At 45.6% G+C, this 20,163-nt stretch overlaps 1 protein-coding gene across 1 annotated transcript in view; it reads left to right on the forward strand.

Annotated features, from left to right (window-relative positions):
* The first annotated feature begins 9,770 nt into the window (after nt 1-9,770).
* Nucleotides 9,771-20,163, forward strand: part of LOC112235671 (vesicular, overexpressed in cancer, prosurvival protein 1) — a 73,911-nt gene continuing 63,518 nt past the window's right edge. The window contains exon 1 of the mRNA XM_042298728.1: nt 9,771-10,243. Coding sequence (XP_042154662.1) covers nt 10,193-10,243 — 51 coding nt within the window. The 5' untranslated portion in view covers nt 9,771-10,192. The remainder of the gene's footprint in view (nt 10,244-20,163) is intronic.

Genomic DNA, 20,163 nt, shown 5'->3' on the forward strand with positions numbered 1-20,163 from the left:
CTGGCTGGTCCCTATGGCTGGTCCCTATGGCTGGTCCCTCTGGCTGGTCCCTCTGGCTGGTCCACATGGCTGGTCCCTCTAGCTGGTCCGTATGGCTGGTCCCTCTAGCTGTTCCCTATGGCTGGTCCTTCTAGCTGGTCCCTCTGGCTGGTCCCTATGGCTGGTCCCTCTGGCTGGTCCCTCTGGCTGGTCCCTCTAGCTGGTCCCTCTGGCTGGTCCCTATGGCTGGTCCCTCTGGCTGGTCCCTCTGGCTGGTCCCTCTGGCTGGTCCCTCTGGCTGGTCCCTCTGGCTGGTCCCTCTGGCTGGTCCCCTGGCTGGTCCCATGGCTGGTCCCTCTAGCTGGTCCCTCTAGCTGGTCCGTCTGGCTGGTCCCTCTAGCTGTCCTTCTAGCTGGCTGGTCCTTCTAGCTGGTCCCTCTGGCTGGTCCCTAGCTGGCTGGTCCCTCTGGCTGGTCCCTCTGGCTGGTCCCTCTAGCTGGTCCCTCTGGCTGGTCCCTCTAGCTGGTCCCTCTAGCTGGTCCCTCTGGCTGGTCCCTCTAGCTGGTCCCTATGGCTGGGCTCCAATTCCACTTTCATCTCCTCTTGATTGCAACAACAAATTACATGCCTGTATGCTTTCCTCTCACTTTCTCACTTCTTACCCATTGCCATGACAACTAGAGTTATTAATCTGAATCTTATTTCACCGGCTAGTCTACTCGCTTCCTCCCCTAAGGAGTGAATTTTTGCCTCGTGCTCAAGTGCTAAATTCTGTTTAGTGTTGCGGTGGCTAACTCCACAGGCTGGAGAGTAACTGGTGTTGTACAAAGGCGTGACTGCAGGAGGTCCCTGGTTGTACCCCACAGAGTTGACTACACAACTCAGCTTGTCGCTTTTGATAAAATCAGTGGGGGCCTCGACACTTGCTCAATAGGAGGCTTATTGTAGCCTTTGAAGCTGACTGTCGGCAGTCAATACTGTAGCAAAGAGAACCAGAAGGCCACTGTGGCACAGGCTATCCCATACCCTCACCACGGCTGGTGTACTCACAATTTGCAACTCAGGTCACTAGCTGAGGCCAATGTGCACCGTACCGTACCACAGTCCAGAAGACACACTAGAGATGTAATAGGATAAAGGAACATCACCTACGGTAGGATTTGGTGTGACATAGAGAATATAGCGAACTGTACAAAGAGATGAGTGAGGCAAAGGACGTCTCCCCCAATTCTAGTGTGGAACACGAGGTTCCCCACTGCTCCCTGTCTGAATGGATATCACTTGGAGGAAATGTAGACTGTAATTGAATTAGTAGATTGTCGCAGCTGACTCCTTGGTGAGCTTGACCTATTGTTGCAGGCTCAGTTCAAAGGTCACCTGGAGCTGTCCCATGGTTCCCTGATACTCACACCCACAACCTCCCCACATCAAATATGACCACACTGCTAAAAGTCTCTTACCTCTACTAAGGAAGAGACAGATCCACTCCTAGCTGGGCTAATCAACTGACCGGGCAAGGCCTTTACCCATGATGCATTTCTGGAACGGATGGATGTTGGACTCCTTTAGAAATGTCTTTCTTACTCGTGAGGAGCATAGGAACATCAACAAGGATCTAACTGCTCCAGTGAACTGAATTTTTGGGCCGTCTTTTGAATATCATTCCAGGAGAAGAAATGTATCTTTCTGCATGTAGACAATGTTTACTTGGTACATTTGGCCAATGTAGTGGAACAGCACGTGACGATCAACTGTACAGGGATAGTGTCTCCAGGTGGATCCAGGGCTAGTAGTGAGGAGATGGGTTTCTGCTTGGATTTCTATTCTAACTAATAGGTTTAGGGTCAATGTACACAAGCAAGGCCCACCTCCAAGCAGTGTCCAGGATCCCTGGTGTTAATCAGCGCTGAGTTTGGTGGTTGTTGTGTCCTGTTAAGCTTAGCCTTATTAGCGAAGACTGTACCTATGAGTGTCTGACACTCAACTTACTTGTCATACCTGCGTTAATCTCTTGTGAAAGACATTAAATATTTGGTTATGGATTCTGAGATTATACCCGTGCAAAAGCCCTAAAACCTTTTACATAAACCATGCATGCATTGATGTCAGTAGGAGATCTGTGAAGGTTTGAGCTATGCACATCACGTTAGAAGGCTTCCTTTTGTGAGGTTTTCTAGGGCGAGTTGGAGGTCTTGATGTCTATAATTGGTTGTATGACCGCAGGAGGACATCGTAGGAAGGCTGCTATCGCTCATCTACACCCCAATTGCTATCCCTGCAGGTAGTCCCCTGTTGCCTGGCAATATTGGAGAGAACAGCACACGCCTGACTTCCTGCTGTGGATGGATACACTGATACTAATCTAATGTGATGGGGCCACGTACATGGAATTATGCGTCAAACAGGATGATGAGAGGGTAACACGGTGAGAGTGGATATCTAATCACTCCGCTACGCATTCCTCCCAGCAAAAGCACATCTTCTATATGCCCTGTATATTCCATTCTGATCCTATGCCATGTTCGTCAGTGCTATCGTAATGATGGCGGTAGCCTTGGTGTGGTTGTTTCATGTTGAGAGCAGGACGGTGACACTGTAACCCAGCACCATTATGTATCTCCATGGATCTGTAGGATTGTTTTGGCTAGTTTTCTGCTTGCTAATGACCTCATACTTTCTTACCCTGCACCTCCACTGACCGTTCCTGGTCAACAACACAACTCCATCAACAAATCTGATTTCTCCACGTTGTACAGAGCAGGTTTTGCTTTGTGTATCTCATGGGATTTATTGAGAGCGTACGTCCAACCGTGTTTTTTTTAAATCGATTTTGATGGATCATCCTTATTAGTGCGGTTCAAACGCTTCTGTACAACAAGCCTTTAAGGAAACGCTTTCATCAAAGGGAAACATGTACAGCAGATGTCTCGCTCTTTACCTATTGTCCTCCCTGGCAACACAGCATCCCCCCCCAACCACGTATAAATACCAACTCTTTCATTATGGAACCAGACTTGAGGCCAAATACTCTCTCCTTTGAACCATCTCTCCATGGCAATGGTCGATAGGCAAATACACTTTTCTCCTTCGCTGTGATTTCCTCCTGCTGAAGGGAGGAGGCTCAGATCACAGGGAGGCAGCAGGAGTGCTGGATATGAGCACGGTTTACTCTCCCCGCCTGCAGGGAGAGAAAGGACTGTCTCCTCCTGTAGATCAGCCCAGATGCATGGAGATAAATGACTGTCTCCTCCTGTAGATCAGCTCCGATGCAGGGAAAGAGAAAGGACTTTTCTCCTCCTGTAGATCAGCGCCGATGCATGGAGATAAAGGACGGTCTCCTCCTGTAGATCAGCCCAGATGCATGGAGTGCTGAATATGACAAAAGCTCTGGTGGACATTCCTGCATTCAGCATGCCAATTGCACACTTCCTCAACTTGAGACATCTGTGGCATTGTGTTGTCACAAAACTGCACATTTTAGTGGCTTTTGGTTCCCCCAGCACAAGGTGCACCTGTGTAATGATCATGCTGTTTAATCAGCTTCTTGATATGCCACACCTGTTAGGTGGATGGACTATGTTGGCAAAGGAGAAATGCTCCCTAACAAGGATGTAATACATTTGTGCACAACATTGGAGAGAAATAAGCTTTGTGCATATAGAAAATGTCTATATTTTATTTTAGCTCATGAAACATGGGACGAACACTTTACATGTTGTGTTTATATATTTGTTCAGTATAGTTAGATTTATTTAATTTCATAATTCAAAGGTTATACAATTTTCAAACACTGGATTTAAGTACATTTTATTCTGACCTTTGTCTGGCTTTGAACTGGTATTGAACCACAATTGGATGTGGTGATGCCGACAGTAGGTGTAGCATGTATAATTCCGTGAGAATTGGATGCACTGACGGCCACAGGAGAAAACTTGGAAAACATTTGCACGAAAGCAGCATCTGAAAGAACTGACAGTAGGTATAGCATCTACAATTCAGTAAGACCAGACCGACACTAGTGTTCTCAAAATAGCTCAACTGAAGAAAAAAAAAAAGCTCATTGTGAGGCTAAATCGCTCTCTTGTATTGGAGGTCACCACCACTTTCCACTTAAGATCACAACTAAGTTGATGCCGATGGGTTGTTCGGCTAGTTTAGGTAATATGCGTTACCATGTTTTTTTAGGTTAAATTGATGGACGATTCTTTTTGAATTGCTTCTTGAATAAATCCCAGGAGCATGGGAGTCACTCACTACCCAAGGTAGATGGGTCATTCAATTTGTAGAACAACTTAACCCATTTTTTAAGAAGACCTTAAATCTATTCGTTGTAAAATGCAGATATTATTGTCTACATATTATGTGAAAACTCATCTACTAATGTAACGGATTATCCTGTATTTTGCCAAATCTCTCCATAGTCCTGGCAGCAAATATGATACAAGACCTCATTCATGATATCCACTCAGACTGTTTGGGAAGACATGAACACAATTTATAATGTCTATATGGGGTGGAGAAACACTCCATAATGTGTCTATAGGAAAGCACCTTACTCCCCCTCAGGAATATAGCAGCATATATGCTGCAGAGAGATGCCACTTACGCAAATCATTTTATTTGACATGATTTGTTAAACAGGTGTAAAATAATAATACAATGAGTAACGATAACTTTTCTATATACACAGGGTACCAGTACTGAATTACTGTGCAGGGTTACGAGGTAATTGAGGTAGATATGTACATATAACTAGGACTAAAGTGACAGCAAATGAACAGTAGCTTCAGCATATGTGATTAGTCAGTTAGTGTAGAAACAGGCAATGCAGACATTCCGGATAGCTATTTGGTTAACTACAGTATTTTACTAACTACACAGAACAATTATAAACTCAACATGTAAAGTGTTGGTTTCATGAGCTGAAATAAAACATCCCAGACTTGATTTATCTCATTCTGTGTACAAATTTGTTTACATCCCTGTTAGTGAGCATTTCTCCTTTGCCATGATAATCCATCCACCTGACAAGTGTGGCATATCAAGAAGCTGATTAAACCGCAAGATCATTACACAGGTGCCCCATGTCTTGGAGACATAAAAAGGACACCAAAAAATGAGGGAGTGTGCAATTGGCATGCTAACTGCAGGAATGTCCACCAGAGCTCTTGACAGAGAATTTAAAGTTAAGTTCTCTACCATAAGCCACCTCCGTTGTTTTAGAGCATTTGGCAGTACGTCAAACTGTCCTCAATCACAGACCTTGTATGGCATCGTGTAGGCAGGCAGTTTGCTGATGCTCCATGGTGGGGTTAAGGTATGGGCAGGCATAAGCTACGGACAACGAACACAATTGCATTTTATTGATTGTAATATGAATCCACAGATATACCATGAAGAAATTCTGTGGCTCTTTGTCGTGCCATTCATCCGCCGCCATCCCTTTATGTTTCAGCACGTGAATACCGCAAGCATGTTTGGGATGCTCTGGATCGACGTGTATGACAGCGTGTTCCAGTTCCCGCTAATATCCAGCAACTTTGTACAGCCCTTGAAGAGGAGTGGGACAACATTCCACAGTTCACAATCAACAGCCTGATCAACTCTATGAGAAGGCGATGTTGTGCTGCATGAGGCAAACGGTGGTCACACCAGATTTCTGATTCACGCCCCTGTGACCAGCAGATGCTTATCTGTATTCCCAGTCATGTGAAATCCATAGATTAGGGCCTAATGAAAACATTTCAATTGACTGATTTCATTATATGAACTGTAACACAGTAAAATCTTTGAAATTGCATCGTTTTAATAAGATTTTTGTTCAGTGTACATTGAAGTAGTGGCAGTAACTTAGTCCTAAGTGTCATTACTGCAGCCTAATAGCAAAATAGTCCAATAAGTAACAATTACCACATGACCGTATAACGCGAGAAGGAAATGGATGGAAGACTGTTGGAGATGTATGCGATCGAACTACTTTGACAGAGAATCTTTAGATTGATTTTGCAGGTCATCATTCCCCTGTTTTTCCCATTACATGCCCCTGTTTTTCCCATTACATTCCCCTGTTTTTCCCATTACATTCCCATTACATGCCCCTGTTTTTCCCATTACATTTTCTAAATGAGTTGGTTGTCCTGATGGTTGGTTTGTAATGTGTCTGTATTACAAGGCTTTTATGGTTGACTGCATTTCATACACTCATTCTGATTGGCTGGCCCTGGCTTCCCAGTGGTTGGACCTGGCTGGCAAGAGGGTGGGTCTATGACCTCCCAGGCCCACACAGGGCTGCGCTCCTGCTCAGTCATGTGAAATCCATAGATTAGGGCCTAATGAATTTATTTCAATTGACTGATTTCCTTCTATGAACTGTAACTCAGTAAAATAAAGCTGATCCTCAACCCTGGGGCCCCTCAGGGGTGCGTGCTTAGTCCCCCCCTGTACTCCCTCTTCACCCACTACTGCATCGCCAAGCACAACTCCAACACCATCATTAAGATTGCTGACAACACATCAGTGGTAGGCCTGATCACCGAACAACATCCTCTCCCTCAACATGAGCTAGACAAAGGAGCTGATCGTGGACTATAAGAAAAGGAGGGCCGAACAGGCCCCCATTAACATCAACAGGGCTGAATTGGAGCGGGTCGAGAGTTTCAAGTTTCCCAGTGTCCATATCACCAACAAGCTATCGTTGTCCAAACACACCAAGAAAGGCATGAGGGCACGACAATGCTTTTTCCCCCTCAGAAGACTGAAAAGATTTGTCATGGGTCCCCAGATCCTCAAAGTTCTACAGCTGCACCATCCTGACCAGTTGCATCCCCGCCTGGTATGGCAACAGCTCGACATCCGACCGTAAGGCGCTACAGAGGGTAGTGCGTATAGGTCATTACATCACTGGGGCCAAGCTTAATGCCATCCAGGACCTATATACTAGGTGGTGTCATTGGAAGGCCAAAAAAGTCTCTAGTCGAAGTCTCTAGTCACCCAATTCATAGTCTGTTCTCTGCTACCGCACGGCAAGCGGTACCGGAGAGCCAAGTATTGGTCCAAAAGGCTCCTTAACAGCTTCTACCCCCAAGCCATAAGACTGCTGAACAATTATTCAAATGGCCACCCGGACTATTTACACCTCCCCCCCTTGATTTTACACTGCTGCTACACGCTGTTTATCTATGCACTGTCACTTTACCCCTACCTACGTGTACAATTGACCTTGACTAATCTGTAACCCCGGAACATCGACTCTGTACCAGTACCTCGTTATTATAGCCTCGTTATTGTTACTTTTTTATTTCATTTCTTACTTTAGTTTATTTAGTAAATATTTTCTTAACTCTATCTCTTTAAATGCACGGTTGGTTAAGCGCTTGTCAGTAAGCATTTCATTGTTGGTTAAGGGCCTGTAAGTAAGCATTTCACGGTAAGGTTGTATTCGGCGCATGTGACAATTTTTTTGGGGGACGTTTTTCACACTGCTTATGAGCAAGAGCCTTGTCCTAAAAAAGTTAGCACACCACACATAGTCAGGTTTCTTCCTTGCACTGAATGGGTCACCTCAAGTCATCCCAATTACAAAGGCATTGTCAAGATGACTAAGTGGTTGAAGGTAAGTTGGGATCCATTTATCACAGCCAATCATCCTCCGTCATGACAAAGACAGGCCAATTAAACACAAGAGGTGTGTGTTGAGAAAAGGCATTGTCGCCACACCTCTTCTCTTTGTTAAGATGATAACACTGCTACCATGACAACAGACACTGGTGAATACACCTGTGTGACAGAAACCTCTGCTTTCACCGGTTTGTTTTTGTACTTTTAGGTTGCTAGATTTTGCCTGCTTATGTTAGGGACAATAAAATACTTGTTATATTCTGTGGTTCTATTGTTGTAGAATGTTCTGTGGAATGTTCTATGAATGTTCTATGTTCTGTGGTTCTATTGTTGTAGAATGTTCTATGAATGTTCTATGTTCTGTGGTTCTATTGTTGTAGAATGTTCTATGAATGTTCTATGTGCTGTGGTTCTATTGTTGTAGAATGTTCTATGAATGTTCTATTGTTGTAGAATGTTCTATGAATGTTCTATTGTTGTAGAATGTTCTGTGGAATGTTCTATGAATGTTCTATGTTCTGTGGTTCTATTGTTGTAGAATGTTCTGTGGAATGTTCTATGAACGTTCTATGTTCTGTGGTTCTATTGCTGTAGAATGTTCTATGAATGTTCTATGTTCTATTGTTGTAGAATATAAGGGTCCCTTGTATAAAGTGGCACTAAAACCAAAAGTAGGTAGTCTAATTACAATGTTTACACTAGGCTAAATTACGACTGTTCAATGTTTATACTAGGCTAAATTACAACTGTTCAATGTTTATACTAGGCTAAATTACAACTGTTCTATGTTTTCAGGGACTGGGAGACTTGTCAGGATTCAGGGAAAGATGAACAGAGCAAAGTACAGAGAGATCCTTGATGAAAACTTACTCCGGGGCGCTTAGGAAGTCAGACTGGGTCGATGGTTCACCTTCCAACAGGACAACGACCCTAAGCACACAGCCAAGACAATGCAGGACAGGCTACGGGACAAATGTCTGAACGTCCTTGAGTGGCCCAGCCAGAGGGTGGCCCACCCGGACTTAAACCCGATCGAACAACTCTGGAGAGAGCTGGAAATAGCTGTGCAGCGACGCTCCCCATCCAACATGAAAGAGCTTCAGAGGATCTACTGCTGTGACACACCGCCCCAGACCACGACGGACCCTCCACCTCCAAATCGAGTACAGGCCTCGGTGTAATGCTCATTCCTTCAACGATAAACGCGAATCCGACCATCACACCTGGTGAGACAAAACCGCGACTCGTCAGTGATGAGCACTTTTTGCCAGTCCTGTCTGGTCCAACGACGGTGGGTTTGTGCCCATAGGCGACGTTGTTGCCGGTGATGTCTGGTGAGGACCTGCCTTACAACAGGCCTACAAGCTCTCAGTCCAGCCTCTCTGTGTATTGCGGACAGTCTGAGCACTGATGGAGGGATTGTGCATTTCTGGTGTAACTCTGGCTGTTGTTGTTGCCATTCTGTACCTGTCCCGCAGGTGTGATGTTTGGATGTACCGATCCTGTGCAGGTGTTGTTACACGTGGTCTGCCACTGCAAGGACGATCAGCTTTCCGTCCTGTCTCCCTGTAGCGCTGTCTTAGGAGTCTCACAGTACGGACATTGCAATTTATTTATTGCCCTGGCCACATCTGCAGTCCTCATGCCTCCTTGCAGCATGCCTAAGGCAAGTTCACGCAGATGAGCAGGGACCCTTTTGATTTGATTTGATTTGATTTGACCCTGGGCATCTTTCTTTTGGTGTTTTTCAGAGTCAGTAGAAAGGCCTCTTTAGTGTCCTAAGTTTTCATAACTGTGACCTTAATTGCCTACCATCTGTAAGGTTTTAGTGTCTTAACGACCTTTCCACAGGTGCATGTTCATTCATTGTTTATGGTTCATTGAACAAGCAGGGAAACAGTGTTTAATAAACCCTTTACAATGAAGATCTGTGAAGTTATTTGGATTTTTACGAATTATCTTTGAAAGACAGGGTCCTGAAAATGGGACATTTTTTTGTTTGTTGCCGAGTTTAGAATAGGCTACTGCACCTAGATGAAATGTCAGAGAATCTCATTGCATATAAGATCATGAGGTGTCTTCACTCCCTCTGTGATTATACATATTCCAGTTATCATATTTCACATTTTCAGAACCAAGAATTCCTCAATTGCATTATGGGGAAGGACAGGAGTAGACAACCTTTTGATTCACCTTATTTGATTTACCTAAACAGGAGTATCTTCCGGGCTGTTTTGTTAGCGAAAGGGGGCGTCGATTACCGTAAATCCTAATGTAATGCAGCTGTTAGGATAGCCTGCATAATGCCATTGACTACCTTATTTTTTATCTTTCTTTGGAGCAGTTTTGCTTCAAAATGATATGATCTAATCGCGGAAACAATGCCACTAGACCAACAGGAACTCGAGCTAACATTGGCGCTGTCACTGCCCCTATCCCGCATTGACAGCTGGGTTACGCGGAGGCTCGTCGGTCGTATGCTTTGTGTGATGCGGGAAGCTGCTGAACGTTTTGTTGTGGAATTGAAATCGACATTGTGAAAAAGTCTTTGTTCATCTTTTCATTCAAAACGGAGTTTGAAATTCGGCAAGGAGAGATGAAGAATCTACTCCCTGGGATAGTCCTGACGTTGTTGATATTTTTAGAGGTGAGCAGCCCTTAGACAACATCGGCTATTGCCAACTATATAACGGGCGTTTATGGGATTACTCTGTATCTTTTTGATAAAATTAGAAATGTAATTATGTTGGTAAAGAAAATATTATGACGTGAATGATGCTTTTCTGTTAATTTGTCATGGTGGATATATTTAACAATATTTTCAAAGAACGAAGTATCTGCCCCCATCAGATGATATACAGTGTAGGCTACAGTATGATGCAATTTGGCTAACCCTTTGTCTTTCTGTCCATTCCTCCGTAACAAGACGGAACTCTTCATGTAGGTAACATTGACCAAATCGAGTGCGAAAATGGTTACAAGGAAATTATGTTTTATTTCTGTACAACCGTAAGTGATACTGTCAGGGTTCCTAACTTTATCATGGCCCTTTTCAATATCTCTCTTCTTTAACATTTGAATACCGTACAGACTTATATGAGAAACATACACATGTGGAATTGCCCCCTTAACCACTGAAAATCACAATGTAAAAGATTGTTGGACTTTTTTGACAATTTCACTACTTTAAAATATATATTTTTTTTCTTCAGAAATTAACAATTCTAAATGGTTTTCTAATCTGCCATGCCCTAGGAAAACCTCTGTGCTTGGACTATCATAACACTGCAACAAGACTGTTTTGGTTTCTGTCAAGTCCATTTTCATTACACTAGATCTTTTATCTTTTCAATTATGCTAAGTCAGTTGAACCTTACTCTGTGCAGGATATCATGCTGTCCAATGTACTTGGCTCCTATTTTTTAATTTAACCTTTATTTTACTAGCCAAGTCAGTTAAGAACAAATTCTTATTTACAATGACGGCCTACCTTGGCCAAAGCCTCCTCTAACCCGGACGATGCTGGGCCAATTGTGCGCCGATCACGAGGGATCGAACCAGGGTCTGTAGTGAGGCCTCTAGCAATGAGGTGCAGTGCCTTAGACCGCTGCGCCACTCGGGAGCAGCATCCTGTGGATGCTCATGCCCTATAATATTTAATTTCAGTTATGTTATTAAAGTAACTAATGTACAAGGTTAATCCATGCTTAGTCAATAACAGACCGTTTATCACGCATGCAAATTGACACTAACGTTTACTCTGCAAACACACGCTGAAGTTCAAGCAATATCTAAGTTAAACCATGTCTGCCAATCTACTTTCACCAACCACCAACCTACTTCACAAGAAGTGTAAAATCGCAGCATAAGAAATGTATGATTACCACTGAAATTGAAATGCTGTCTTTTTTTATTGAATAAAGTAAGTAAGTCAAGTAGGGAAAAAGTCTAGGTGCAGGCTGCAGGGAAACAGTCTAGGTGCAGGCTGTAGGGAAACAGTCTAGGTGCAGGCTGTAGGGAAACAGTCTAGGTGCAGGCTGTAGGAGAACAGTCTAGGTGCAGGCTGTAGGGAAAAAGTCTAGGTGCAGGCTGTAGGGGAACAGTCTAGGTGAAGGGAAACAGTCTAGGTGCAGGCTGTAGGGAAATAGTCTAGGTGCAGGCTGTAGGAGAACAGTCTAGGTGCAGGCTGTAGGGAAACAGTCTAGGTGCAGGCTGTAGGGAAAAAGTCTAGGTGAAGGGAAACAGTCTAGGTGCAGGCTGTAGGGAAAAGTCTAGGTGTAGGGCAAAAAGTCTAGGTGAAGGGAAACAGTCTAGGTGCAGGCTGTAGGGAAACAGTCTAGGTGCAGGCTGTAGGGAGAACAGTCTAGGTGCAGGCTGTAGGGAAAAGTCTAGGTGAAGGGAAACAGTCTAGGTGCAGGCTGTAGGGAAAAAGTCTAGGTGCAGGCTGTAGGGGAACAGTCTAGGTGCAGGCTGTAGGGGAACAGTCTAGGTGAAGGGAAACAGTCTAGGTGCAGGATGTAGGAGAACAGTCTAGGTGAAGGTGCAGGCTGAAACAGTCTAGGTGCAGGATAGGTGCAGGGAGAACAGTCTAGGTGAAGGGAAACAGTCTAGGTGCAGGCTGTAGGGAAACAGTCTAGGTGCAGGATGTCTAGGTGCAGGAGAACAGTCTAGGTGCAGGCTGTAGGAGAACAGTCTAGGTGCAGGCTGTAGGGAAAAAGTCTAGGTGCAGGCTGCAGGGGAACAGTCTAGGTGAAGGGAAACAGTCTAGGTGCAGGCTGTAGGGGAACAGTCTAGGTGAAGGGAAACAGTCTAGGTGCAGGCTGTCTAGGTGCAGGGAAACAGTCTAGGTGCAGGCTGTAGGGAAACAGTCTAGGTGCAGGGAAAGAGTCTAGGTGCAGGCTGTAGGGAAAAAGTCTAGGTGCAGGCTGCAGGGAAACAGTCTAGGTGAAGGGAAACAGTCTAGGTGCAGGCTGTAGGGAAACAGTCTAGGTGCAGGGAAAGAGTCTAGGTGCAGGCTGTAGGGAAAAAGTCTAGGTGCAGGCTGTAGGGGAACAGTCTAGGTGAAGGGAAACAGTCTAGGTGCAGGCTGTAGGGGAACAGTCTAGGTGCAGGCTGTAGGGGAACAGTCTAGGTGCAGGGAAACAATCTAGGTGCAGGCTGTAGGGGAAACAGTCTAGGTGCAGGCTGTAGGGAAACAGTCTAGGTGCAGGCTGTAGGGAAACAGTCTAGGTGCAGGCTGTAGGTGGGGAAACAGTCTAGGTGCAGGCTGTAGGGGAACAGTCTAGGTGCAGGCTGTAGGGGAACAGTCTAGGTGCAGGCTGTAGGGGAACAGTCTAGGTGCAGGCTGTAGGGAACAAAACAGTCTAGGTGCAGGCTGTGGGGAACAGTCTAGGTGAAGGGAAACAGTCTAGGTGCAGGCTGTGAAGGGAAACAGTCTAGGTGCAGGGGGAACAGTCTAGGTGAAGGGAAACAGTCTAGGTGCAGGCTGCTAGGGGAACAGTCTAGGTGAAGGGAAACAGTCTAGGTGCAGGCTGTAGGGGAAACAGTCTAGGTGCAGGTGCAGGCTGTAGGGGAAACAGTCTAGGTGCAGGCTGTGCAGGCTGTAGGGAAACAGTCTAGGTGCAGGCTGTAGGCTGGGGAACAGTCTAGGTGCAGGCTGTGCAGGCTGGGGAACAGTCTAGGTGCAGGCTGTCAGGTGCAGGGAACAGTCTAGGTGCAGGCTGCAGGGAAACAGTCTAGGTGCAGGCTGCAGGGAAACAGTCTAGGTGCAGGCTGCAGGGAAACAGTCTAGGTGCAGGCTGCAGGGAAACAGTCTAGGTGCAGGCTGCAGGGAAACAGTCTAGGTGCAGGCTGTCAGGGAAACAGTCTAGGTGCAGGGAAAGAGTCTAGGTGCAGGTGCAGGCTGTGCAGGGGGAACAGTCTAGCAGGTGCAGGCTGTGCAGGCTGGGGAACAGTCTAGGTGCAGGCTGTGAAGGGAAACAGTCTAGGTGCAGGGAAGCAGTCTAGGTGCAGGCTGTAGGGGAAACAGTCTAGGTGCAGGCTGTGCAGGGAAACAGTCTAGGTGCAGGCTGCAGGCTGAAACAGTCTAGGTGCAGGCTGCAGGGAAACAGTCTAGGTGAAGGGAAACAGTCTAGGTGCAGGGTGTGAAGGGAAACAGTCTAGGTGGGAAACAGTCTAGGTGCAGGCTGTAGGGGAACAGTCTAGGTGCAGGCTGTAGGGGAACAGTCTAGGTGCAGGCTGGGGAACAGTCTAGGTGCAGGCTGTAGGGGAACAGTCTAGGTGCAGGCTGTAGGGGAACAGTCTAGGTGCAGGCTGCAGGCTGCAGGCTGGGAAACAGTCTAGGTGCAGGCTGTAGGGGGAAACAGTCTAGGTGCAGGCTGTAGGGAAACAGTCTAGGTGCAGGCTGTAGGGAAACAGTCTAGGTGCAGGCTGTAGGGAAACAGTCTAGGTGCAGGCAGGCTGTAGGGAAACAGTCTAGGTGCAGGCTGCAGGGAAACAGTCTAGGTGCAGGCTGCAGGGGAAACAGTCTAGGTGCAGGCTGTAGGGAAACAGTCTGCAGGTGCAGGGAAACAGTCTAGGTGCAGGCTGTAGGGAAACAGTCTAGGTGCAGGCTGCAGGGAAACAGTCTAGGTGCAGGGGAAACAGTCTAGGTGCAAGGTGCAGGCAGGGAAACAGTCTAGGTGCAAGCTGCAGGGAAACAGTCTAGGTGCTGGCTGTAGGTGCAGGCTGTAGGGAAACAGTCTAGGGAAACAGTCTAGGTGCAGGCTGTAGGAAACAGGGAAACAGTCTAGGTGCAGGCTGTAGGGAAACAGTCTAGGTGCAGGCTGTAGGGAAACAGTCTAGGTGCAGGCTGTAGGGAAACAGTCTAGGTGCAGGCTGTAGGGAAACAGTCTAGGTGCAGGCTGCAGGGAAACAGTCTAGGTGAAGGGAAACAGTCTAGGTGCAGGCTGTAGAGGAAAAAGTCTAGGTGCAGGCTGCAATAACTAAGCTTTGCTTGGTCATGAATCCAGAATTGGTGTGCTCAACTCAATTGTCAAATGTCTTTGGGTGCTTAGTTGGAAAGGCATATCAGTTGATGTGCTTGGTCATGGACACTTTATCGAGAGGGGGGAGAAAGAGACTGGCTATACATTTTTAAAGTGGCAGGTTAGTTTTGAGATGAACCTCGCCTGGCCAGCTCACTATGACAGTTATGGCAGTGGAAAGCTCCCCGGCAGGAATGAAACCAGAAGCTTCTGTGGAGCTGGAGGTGTCAGGTTCTGTGGAGATTGGAGGGTTTGCGGTTCAGCGACCCTATGAGATGAGTCAGACTCTCCATGCAGGAAGGTCACTGCATGGATCTGGTGGGGTCTCCTCCCTCTAATGCCATTCTGGTAGTCGAGTTGTGAAGATATAGAGTAGCGCCTATCTATTGGAATCCAAAGTAACAAAGAGCACAAAACTGTAGGCTTTTTTGCCTATAAGATACAAACGTCATACTGGACACATCAAAACATGTACACTCGATTTCTGCCGAGTCAAAAGCTCACAAAACCGTAATAGCGCCTTCTACAAAGAGGAGCCCGTGAAAAAGACAGTCGACACTAAAGCTTCTATCCAGCTCCCTCCCAGTCACAGAGCTGCTATCTTAGTGCCAGAGAGTGTTTAGGGAAGTTAATGCAGGGGGGGCTACTACATAGCTGTGGACCCTGCTGTTTGGCAGTGCCACAGTGGGGAGTTTGGTCCCACAAACAGGCAGTTTGTTCCAAGCATGGCGGCCCTCTTCCTGCCAGGGTGTCCCCGTATTGTCCATTCTTCCCAACAGCCAACCCCTTCCAAATGCTCAATTGTATGGCCCTAGTCCCAACCTTCATTGACTGTCCCCCTTCTCTGGTGGTGAGAGCTAGGAAACATCCTAGAGTCGTTAAGCGGTAGAACCAGTGATCTACTCTGAACGCAACACGTAAAGTGTTCGTCCCATGTTTTATGAGCTGAAATAAAAGATCCTGAAAATGTTCCTTACGCACAAAAGGCAGGATTGATTCCCCATTTGCATTTTAGGTATCAAATTGAGGTTTGGCGGTGCCTAATCAGTCAGTTCTGTACCCGCCTGGCTAGGGCTGGGCAATATGGCCAACCAAAAGTAAATGTAATTGTTAAAATGTACTTAAGTATCAAAAGTATAAATAATTTCAAATTCCTTATTAATCAAACCAGATGGCACCATTTTCTTGTTTATTTTTTATTTACGGATAACCAGGGGCACACTCCAACACTCAAGACAATTGACAAACAAAGCATTTGTGTTTAGTGAGTATTCCAGATCAGAGGCGGTAGATGACCAGGGATGTTCTCTTGGTGAAATGGAACATTTTCCTGCCCTGCTAAGCATTCAAAATGTAACGAGTACTTTTGGGTATCAGGGAAAATGTATGGAGTAAAAAGTACAGTATTTTATTTAGGAATGTAGTGAAGTAATAGTTGTCAAAAATTAAAAAAAATAAAACAGATGCCAAAAAAATATGACTTAAGTAGTACTTGAAAGTATTTTTACTTAAGTACTTTACACCACTGCTCAGTAGAGATAATGTCCACACTGCCACGTAGGGCTGCACGATATGGGCACATAATATAGGACTTATTTGTAACCAAATGTTACAATTGTGATTTGACTCTCAAATTAGAGCAAAACTGTTGGAATCATGGAAATATAATGACTATTCTAATTCTATAGTTAGAATATAATAGTGGGCACCTTGAATACAGTGTTTGAGAATACGATGAATTAAAATGCCAGGGGAGGAGTTATTGTGACAGGGTAGGAACTAAAGTTTTGATAAGTGTTTCCTAGGGGACCCTATAAGCTTTGACAACATTGCATGTTTTCTCATATCTACTTCATGTAGCTAACATATTCTTGCTTTGCATATTCCTCTTTGATTTAGAAGATACTGTTGCACAATCAACATGCTGATTTTAGGTCGAAGCCATCACTGCTTTATCAGGCAGTATTAGCTAGCTACATTTGCTCTTACTCAGTACATTTTATGAGCTAGCTAGCTATTAGCATTAGCGGCTAACAATTAGCATCTCACAAGATTTAGGGCAACATGCTAAGAAAACACAAACCTAGCTGATGTAAGAAACACAAACTAATAGTGTCATTATGGAACGTTAGTGGATTTATATTACGAAGTGAAAACAGCATTGTTGTCATCAGCATTGTTGCATGTGCTGCATTGACCACGCGGACTAAACGCAAGTGTCTCGTGGTTGAGGAGCATCAACTGTGCTCCTTCAGTGACGGGGCGTGGCTAGGTCTGTGTGGAAAGTGTCACGTAGAGAAAGAGTGGAGAGCGATGACTCAAGTAGCGAAGTAAACAATAAATATTGACATTACACATGGTGTATGACATTTAACAAACCAAACATTCAAATACAGGTATAAATGTAGAGTAAAAAATCAAACCGGTCACCTGCATCATCAAATACGGTATACCGCCCAGCCCTACGCCTGGTTGAGTGGGAGTGAGTGGGAGTGGGTGGAATGAGCGAGCTCGCCTGGCAAGCAGAGCGCGAAACTCGTGGGAAAATGGAACTTGGTTGTCTGCCTGGAAATTAATTTTCTAATTTTTCATAAACATATTTCAGAGTGCCAAATTCAAGTACTTTAAGCACCTTAAGCTTGGGTAGGTATGTGTAGTGTGGTTGTGTGGGTTAGTGTAGTGTTCGCTCAAGTTTTGAGCACGAATTTGTTTATATCAAATCAAATTTCAAATCAAATTTATTTATATAGCCCTTATCATATCAGCTGATATCTCACTGTGCTGTACAGAAACCCAGCCTAAAACCCCAAACAGCAAGCAATGCAGGTGTAGAAGCACGGTGGCAAGGAAAAACTCCCTAGAAAGGCCAAAACCTAGGAAGAAACCTAGAGAGGAACCAGGCTATGAGGGGTGGCCAGTCCTCTTCTGGCTGTGCCGGGTGGAGATTATAACAGAACATGGCCAAGATGTTCAAATGTTCATAAATGACCAGCATGGTCAAATAATAATAATCACAGTAGTTGTCGAGGGTGCAGCAAGTCAGCACCTCAGGGGTAAATGTCAGTTGGCTTTTCATAGCCGATCATTAAGAGTATCTCTACCACTCCTGCTGTCTCTAGAGAGTTGAAAACAGCAGGTCTGGGACAGGTAGCACGTCCGGTGAACAGGTCAGGGTTCCATAGCAGCAAGGAGTCATCATGCCAGGTAATCCTGAGGCATGGTCCTAGGGCTCAGGTCCTCCGAGAGAGAGAAAGAGAGAATTAGAGAGAGCATACTTAAAATTCACACAGGACACCGGATAAGACAGGAGAAGTACTCCAGATATAACAAACTGACCCTAGCCCCCCGACACAAAATACTGCAGCATAAATACTGGAGGCTGAGACAGGAGGGGTCAGGAGACACTGTGGCCCCATCCGATGATACCCCCGGACAGGGCCAAACCGGAAGGATATAACCCCACCCACTTTGCCAAAGCACAGCCCCCACACCACTAGAGGGATATCTTCAACCACCAACGTACCATCCTGAGACAAGGCCGAGTATAGCCCACAAAGATCTCCGCCACGGCACAACCCAAGGGGGGGTGCCAACCCAGACAGGAAGATCACGTCAGTGACTCAACCCACTCAAGTGACGCATCCCTCCCAGGGATGGCATGGAAGAGCACCAGTAAGCCAGTGACTCAGCCCCTGTAATAGGGTTAGAGGCAGAGAATCCCAGTGGAAAGAGGGGAACCGGCCAGGCAGAGACAGCAAGGGCGGTTCGTTGCTCCAAAGCCTTTCCGTTCACCTTCCCACTCCTGGGCCAGACTACACTCAATCATATGATCCACTGAGGAGATGAGTCTTCAGTAAAGACTTAAAGGTTGAGACCGAGTCTGCGTCTCTCACATGGGTAGGCAGACCATTCCATAAAAATGGAGTGCTATAGGAAAAAGCCCTGCCTCCAGCTGTTTACTTCGAAATAATATCCCTGTTAGTGAGCATTTTTCCTTTGCCAAGATAATCCATCCACCTGACAGGTGTGGCAGATCAAGAAGATGATTAAACAGCATGATCATTACACAGGTGCACCTTGTGCTGGGGACAATAAAAGGCCACTAAAATGTCTAGTTCTGTCACTCAACACAATGCTATAGATGTTTTGAGGGAGCGTGCAATTGGCATGCTGACTGCAGGAATGTCCACTAGAGCTGTTTCCAGATAATTGAATGTTAATTTCTCTACCATAAGCCGCATCCAATGTTGTTTTAGAGAATTTGGTATATATGTCCAACCCGGCCTCGCAACCAAAGACCACGTATAACCATGCCAGCCCAGGACCTCCACGTCCACCTTCTTCACCTGCGGGATGATACCAGCTGCTCATACAAACTGATGAAACTGTGGGATCATCTGATGATACCAGTTGCCCATACAAACTGATGAAACTGTGGGATCATCTGATGATACCAGCTGATGAAACTGTGGGATTTGCACAACCAAATAATTTCTGAACAAATTGTCAAACCGTCTTAAGGAAGCTCATGGGCGTGTTCGTCGTCATCACCAGGGTCTTGACATGACTGCAGTTCAGTGAGCAAATGTTCACCTTCGATGGCCACTGGCACGCTGGAGAAGTGTGCTATTCATAGATAAGTCCTGGTTTCAACTGTACCGGGCAGTTGGCAGACAGTGTGTATGGTGTAGTGTGGGCAAGCGGTTTGCTGATGGCAATGTTCTGAACAGTGACCAGTGGTGGGGTGATGGTATGGGCTTAAGGCATAAGTAATGGACAACGAACACAATTGCATTTTATTGACGGCAATTTGAATGCATAGAGGTACCGTGACGAGATCCTGAGGGCCCTTGTTGTGCCATTCATCCACTGCCTTCAAATCATGTTTCAGCATGATAATGCATGGCCCCATGTCGCAAGTGATCTTTACACAATTCCTGGAAGCTGAAAATGTCCCAGTTCTTCCATGGCCTGCATACACGCCAGACATGTCTCCCATTGAGCATGTTTAGGATGCTCTGGATCAATGTGTTCCAGTTCCCGCCAATATCCGGGAGCTTCGCACAGCCATTGAAGAGGAGTGGGTCAACATTCCACATGTCACAATCAACAGCCTGATCAACTCTATGTGAAGGAGATGTGTCCAGCTACATGAGGCAAATGGTGGTCACACCAGATACTGACTGGTATTCTGATCCACACCCTTACCTTTTTTAAGGTATCTGTGACCAACAGATGCATATCTGTATTCCCAGTCATGTGAAATCCATAGTTTAGGGCCTATTAAATTCATTTAAATTGACTGATTTTCTTATGAGCTGTAACTCAGTAAAATTGTTGAAATTGCGTTTGTATTTTTTTTTTGGTGTGTGTGTGTATAAACCCTGTATTGCCAATGAGAGGCTTTGAAGCCACCAGTTGTCCCTATTGGCACTACTCAGAAGAAGCAGTCCTCCATAGGAATGAATGGAATCCTACAGTATTTAAAATTAAATGTTTCAAGGACCAAATTGGCTCATAATAAAACATATGTGCATTAAGG

The sequence above is a fragment of the Oncorhynchus tshawytscha genome, linkage group LG16, assembly GCF_018296145.1.
Source record: "Oncorhynchus tshawytscha isolate Ot180627B linkage group LG16, Otsh_v2.0, whole genome shotgun sequence".
NCBI classification, from domain to species: Eukaryota; Metazoa; Chordata; class Actinopteri; order Salmoniformes; family Salmonidae; genus Oncorhynchus; species Oncorhynchus tshawytscha.